Raw genomic sequence first — 7,280 nt, forward strand, 5'->3', positions numbered from 1 at the left:
TCTATTAAATCAATAGCAAGAAGATCCACAACTTACGTAAGAGTGTTAGTGAAAGTGACTTAGTAACCCCTCACAGAACTCGAATCCTTCCCGTCAAATCAACCTTTTGTGCCTGTACTACATAAGCATAGCATATACATTGATTTTATTAGACTTATATCAGATTACAAGAATGCATATATATCATTTCGATTCTTTTTTTGTGACCAAGAGCGGAAGACCGCTTAGAATATAAAAAAGAAATATTAAATACAAAACGTTACATCGTTTCCATGCTTTAAAAAAACCCTCATAACCTTAAAATCACTATTCCAGAAGCATACGTGGACTTTTAACACTATTAGTAAATATGATATATAAGAAAACGAATTAGAATTTTACTGTTTAATATTTCATTTTTAATGTAAAGTTAGGTTAATAAGTGTTATTCATTTTATTATATTTTAATAACTATTAGTCATTTAAGTTACGTTAAGACCTTAAAATATAAGGGAATTGTATTATATATATATATATATATATATATATATATATATATATATATATATATATATATATATATATATAAGAGGGGAAAATTTAGCAAATTAGAATTTACAACATTTATTATTCGAAACGAGATAAATATAAAAAGATTTTTTTCATGAACTTTCAAAAACTGGCTCTTATCCTCTGAAAAAAAAAAAAAAAAGGTTAGCAAAATAAAATTTATATAAACTAGCTATAACGTTGCTGGTTAGCACATACGTTATAATTTTTGTCCTATATCTTCTTTTCTTCAGAAGCCGTCTGGGAACGCTCTGTGTCCGTTTTGTTGGATGGAGAAGAGTCTACCATGGAATTCACCGACACATTCGATGAAGAAGAGAGCTTGGAAAACATGAATTTTGACGGCTACGTTGTCGTGTTCTCCCTTACTGATCGCAGCTCGTACAACAACGCCATCAGCACCGTCCACAAACTGCGCAATGAGCAATTCATCGACCGGGCAATCATCCTAGTAGCCAACAAGAGCGACTTGGTCAGAAAACGAGAAGTCACGGCTAATGGTAAGCATACAAATATTATAGTTCGCGTGGTAGTTTATAAAGATCGCGGCCATGGAAAAATGCGAGAAAATATCTGCTTAGACATTAAAAGTAGTTTTATAGTGTTGTTTATATTATGTTTGTAGTATACATTATTAAGTTATATTATTATTAATTATTATCATGGAATAAGGAATCATTACAAGTTAAAATTCAAGATGCGTTCGTAGATAAACACGACATCAGTTCAAATTCGTTGGCTACTTTAATCGCTAAACAATAGTTTCCGCATTCTTCCATGGCTGCGACCTTTATAAATCATAGTTTCCGTTATTCAAATAAATTTAGAACAATCATCATAAACATCATCATCATCATCATATCGTATGAATCTGAAGATTCTATTGTTGGCATTGGTTTCCCCGGTATTTTTCTAGTCAGAATTATTTCTAGAAAAAAAGCATCAGATACTTAAGGGAAGGACCACATGAAGGTTGCCAACATTCTAAGTGAATGTAATATTTGTGGAACGAAGTGGATTCGAACTTAGGACACCCAAGTCTTCTGTCCGTGTCGTAAACCATTAAACCACGGTCACCTCCCATAAGTTTGAATAAAAACTATATAGAGATAGTAGAATATTACCTATATTTAAAAACCTAACTTATTTCTAACTTTGTTCTCATGGGGAGAGATAACCGCTAATAGAAACACTAGGTTTCATATAAATTCACCATGCTCGGATATGAGTCAGTCGAAAGCGAGCAGTGCTCTCGTTTTTCATCATAAGGCATGAAATTACGCTCAAACATCGGTTCGTATTTAGCCAATAAAAGATTGAATTATCTCATAGGCCCGACTAAAATAGCCCGAATTCAAGAAGTTAGATCCAGTTCAGCGGAAGCAGTATTATCTGACAACGTCATATTTTTAGACGGAAACGTCAGAAAAGGTAGGGAAAGAAAATAGCAAAGCTGCTACTGATGGATAGTGGTGAAGTTGAAATACCAAAGGAAATATTGCGATAAGATCGTCTTTGAAAATAAACTTGAATCCAATCGGGGAGGATTCTTTCGTTTAAATGAAAGTGATTCATTCGTAGCTTTTGACTATCTTTGTTCTTTGTTTGTTTTTGTTTGTTTTTTGTTTTTTTTGTTTTTTTTCAAATTTAATAAATTCTTTCTTTATTTTTCTAGTCCTAATCTATTTTCTTTTTTTCTTCTTCTTAATTTGGTGTTCCATTTTTATGTTCTATCTCATCTTTCTTTTATCTATTAGGTTAGCTTACTTCCGGTTATCTTTTGGGTTTTTTTTTTTTTTAAATTGATTACAGTTCTTTTTTTCATTGTGTTTTTTGCCAATTTATTAATTCCTTTCAAAATCTATTAATTTATTTCTCCAGTTATGTCCGAGAGCTTAATCTCCCTTTCCTGGTATTATTTACTATTTTATCTTCTCTACTCTCTCTTCTCTCTCTTTCTCTCTCTGTCTCTCTATTTATCTTCTGATATTTTACTTTTTTCTTATTTTCTTTCAAAATTTCCTCGGAATTTCCTTATTCTTAGTCACAAAATCCGGTAACAAAAATATTTGACTAACAATCACGTGACAAACATACTAATGAACGGAGGGTAAATAATCGCTAGCATGAGAACGAGTAATAATGATATTAACTACAAAGATTATTGGCTAAATATGAGCATACATGTTTAGCTGTGATTTCTTTTTTCTTTTTTAAACCTAACGCCATAAGGCCATTAGTCTCGACTGGTTTCAAATGCGAGAAGATTGTCTGGATGACACTGAATTTCTAAAGAAATCATAGCTGAAACATATATGCACATATATAGCCAATAATCTTTGTCTAAATAAAGACAATTATACAATTACGTATATATGCGTTAACTTATATGATTATACGACAAAAACATTCAGCCAGTGACCTCTTTTGTATTACTTTTAATCAATAATAAATAAACCTTTCCTTCATAATTGCGATTATGAAATTTTGTACTCTCCCAAAATCAAGCACACAAGCAACGAACGTATATATATATATATATATATATATATATATATATATATATATATATATATATATATATATTTCTGTAGAAATATATTTTCTTATTATAGATCAATCCTTATATAAGAAGCTCAATGTAATTACAGACCAATATAGAGAATAAATGACAAAAAGTTATATTCCAAAATTCATGATGTTGACCATCTTATAATTTATTCCTTTAATTCAGTTGACTTATAAGAATTGTATAAGTCAACTGAATTAAAAGAATAAATTATAAGATGGTCAACATCATGAATTTTGGAATATAACTTTTTGTCATTTATTTTCTCTCTCTCTCTCTCTCTATATATATATATATATATATATATATATATATATATATATATATATATTTGTTCATTGGTGTAGGAAAATGAAAGTGCTGATTTTAGATAACGGGATTTCTTATGATATACGTATCTCTCCTTGCGTAAGTATATTTAGGTGAAAGGCGTCTATTCTTAGGCGGTTATGGTTAGGGTTAGGGTAAGGATGCCAGCGTAGGATTTACTACGTTTCTCAAAAGAGGAATGCACGTTCTCTCCCGAGTTTTACCTACAGCCGTAATAGCATTTGCAGATATAAATACACACGAGTTCCCACACGCGGGGAACCCCCGTCTCGTTTATTTACACTTGGTGATAATAATAAGTACAGCTGGATATTGACTAAGATGTAACGCACACACACACACACGCATATATATATATATATATATATATATATATATATATATATATATGGTGTTCCAGCAAATGGAGTTGAACTAATAGTTTCCCTCTCTTCTCAGAAACACCACCGTAGCGATTTGTTCTTAAAAGGGAACAGCTACTACCTCTAGGTTTTCCTTTTCATTTATAATTGTTTTTCGCGAAACGAAAATGTATTTATAGAAAGTACATCCTTTGTGCATGTTGCTAAAAATAAGTTGGCCCCTAAATAGGTCCAGTCACTATTCAGGTATGCACCTCGTCGTGTAATTGGTGTCACGTGACTGTTTCGTTTGGCGCATCTGGTGGAAAGGCTGAGGAAGACGTTGCTCAGTTAGTAATGCTTGTTTCATCTGATACCGTGACATTAAAAACAACTTGAAAGCTTTAAATCATAGATGGTTTAGCGGTCGAATATAAAAGTAGATAAGACATTTGAACCGACGAGGTAGAGAAACAGGTAGAGTCCAGCATAGTCTCTGATGGTAGAACAAAATAGATTAGTAGAAAGGTCGTTAAGCAGATAAATAGACCGTTTATCTGAATAGATAGACAAATAGATAGATAATTCAGAAAAATTACCATACATATGTATATCATTTAGCAGACAACATAGATAGATAGATACTTAAGAAGAATAGTTAGATAAATAGATAGATAATTGAACAGACTATATGTACAGTGATGGAGATTAAGTAAAACGATATTTATGCGGACTAAGTACACACACACACACACACACACATACATATATATATATATATATATATATATATATATATATATATGTAGAGAGAGAGGGGGGAGGGAGATGTCGTTTACCAGGCTAAATAGATAGATAATAGATATATTGTTGAGTAGACAATGTATATATTGATCATGGAGCAGACGAGATAGATAGATAGATAGATAGATAGATATGTAGGTAGACAGATAACCAGACTAGGTATGTAGGCAGATACATAATTGGGCACCGCAAAGATATAGCGATCATAGGGCAAACTAAATAGACTTACTTAAAACTTGAAAACGAATAATTCAGCAGCAGCGATGAGTCAGACATGGCTCCTGGTGTAACCCAGCCAGAACCATGTGTAGGAAGATGCTAAATAAGCCACCCATCTGCCACCCATCAAACAAGTTATATAAACAGAAACATATCTTTAAACTCTGCGTCTTGTTTCTTTTATCTAATCTTCCCGCCAAAATATAAAGGGCGGGGGAATAGAGAATAAACAAAATATACTTACATCCAAAATAGCAGCTTTCTGTAGCGTGTCTCGGGAGTCTAACGCCCGACTGAATCTGTCCACCATAAAGAAGTAGTAGTAATAGTAGTAGCAGTAATAATATAATAATAATAATAATAATAATAATAATAATAGTAGTAGTAGTAGTAGTAGTAGTAAAGTCGAGTAACGTTAAGCTAAACTTTCTAAATGGTTTTATGATCTCCGAAATAAGTGATAATCCAATGGAGCTACCCTTTTGGTCAAGATCAAAGTGTAGTATCTGTTCTTCAGATGCTGCACTTCATTTTTTTTTTTTTTTGTACCTTTGCGCCACGTTAAAAAACGACCCTGGTGTCTAACTCTGTCCCGTGGGGAGGCATTGTAAATAGGTACGTCAGAAGAATATGTAGGATGCATCAAGATTTTCCAACCAAATTCTTCTAGTATAACGTTGGTCAGTAGTTTTGTGTTAAGACAAGAATTATCATAATATAAGATGGTCCCCTTTCTGTTGACTAAAGAAAGCCGATTTTAGGGGGGGGTCAACATGGTTGAAAATATTGCAGAGAAATATGAATGGTGCTCTAATAATCTGAAGAAATATATATATATATAAATTAATCATAATGATATGTTTAAGTGATAACAATACGCATAAAATAAATTACAATGGTTTAAGATGTACCCTGTACAAACCGGCAAAACCTTTTGCACTGACCTGATATTAACGCGCCCAATTCTCTCGTCTGTTGATACTGTGCCTAGTGTTAAACGTTGTATTTAAGTAACAGAAAAACGTTGTATACAAAATATTAACCTTCTGTTTATTTTTTTATTTATTTTTTATAACAGAAGCTCGAGCAGTCGCCATGCAGTACGATTGTAAATATATCGAAACTTCCGCCGCGCTGAACCATCAAGTCGACGATCTCCTTGTTGGTAGCCTGAGTCAAATTAGGCTGAAACTAAACATCCACACGCAGGAGAACGCCCCCAGCCACACGAGCAAGAAGAGCAAGGAAAAACGAAACAAAACCCGTCGCTCCTTGATCAGCAAAATCTTCAAAAAGAATTCAAGGAAAGCCAAGTCGTGTGATAACCTTTTTGTTCTGTAAGAAAAGAGGCCATATTGAATCGGCTAACTTCCAATGTTTATCATTGCGTTCAATAAAAACGAACATAATAGATAAATGATAAATAAAAAAAGAACATCCCATCTATTCATAAATGAATAAAAACGGAGACTTAGAACGCCGAACATTAAAATAAAAATGTATGGCTTAAAAAACAACATAAAGACAACAAAATAGCGGTCGGTCCTCAGGGAAAAAAAAACTGTGAGGTTCCTCTCCCCCCCCCAAATAAAAGTCGAACGAGAGAGGTCTCCAAGATGGGTCCTGATACCAGCCCCAGAAATATCTTCTGAAAAACCGAAAGACTACGTTTCCAAGTAATAAGCATAAAATAAATATAAAGAAAAAATGAAAAAGACAATGAAGAATAACAAAAAAAACAAAACAGAGTTTTGTGAAACCCCCGCTGAAGATTTAAGAATCATCACAATATCTTCTATATAAACTTATATACCTACCTATACTACCTATATAACTTATTTAACTATAGTAAAAACCGGACTCGACTCGCAGAAACTATAGTAAAAACTGGACTCGACTTACAGAAAACTCCTCAAAGACAATGAATACGAAAAAAGACCCGGAGATATAAGCTTGGACAGTCGGCGCTCTCTTAACTGGAAGTTAAAATAAACAAAAAAAGAGATTCATTGATATAGGCGCCATCTTGATATCTTACAGAAATGTCAAGTCTTGTAATCATCTATCGAAATTTTTGGCATGTTTCATTGAAATAATGAAGGCAAACATTGTATGAAATGAATGAACTATATTGAAGATAAAAATATATACACCATACTTTAATTGACCAACATATTGCCTATCTTAAAGTAAAAATTGAAAATAAGACAACTAAAAACGATTCAAAATTCTCTCTCTCACTCTCTCTCTCTCTCTCTCTCTCTCTCTCTCTCTCTCTCTCTTTCTTTCTTTCTTATTTTTCAATATTGGTAATTTGGTGTGGAAATGTTTTGTAACATCTTGAAAGGTTTTATGCTAATCAAATTGAATGAAAAACAATCATAAAACCACCTATTCCTCATAAAAGTATTGTTTCTTTTATTTTTTTTTCCAAAGAAAACAATATCTTTTTTATTCCCAATCAACAA

At 32.5% G+C, this 7,280-nt stretch overlaps 1 protein-coding gene across 1 annotated transcript in view; it reads left to right on the top strand.

Moving 5' to 3' along the window:
- The window catches only part of LOC145277683 (GTP-binding protein GEM-like), a 14,924-nt gene extending 8,368 nt beyond the window's left edge, over positions 1–6,556 (top strand). The window contains exons 2-3 of the mRNA XM_080129362.1: positions 783–1,049; positions 5,891–6,556. Of these exons, the coding sequence (XP_079985488.1) occupies positions 783–1,049; positions 5,891–6,153 (530 nt within the window). The 3' untranslated portion in view covers positions 6,154–6,556. The remainder of the gene's footprint in view (positions 1–782; positions 1,050–5,890) is intronic.
- Positions 6,557–7,280: the final 724 nt, after the last annotated feature.

This window comes from Euprymna scolopes, chromosome 6, assembly GCF_053919585.1.
Source record: "Euprymna scolopes isolate OS-2025 chromosome 6, ASM5391958v1, whole genome shotgun sequence".
Taxonomy (NCBI): Eukaryota; Metazoa; Mollusca; class Cephalopoda; order Sepiida; family Sepiolidae; genus Euprymna; species Euprymna scolopes.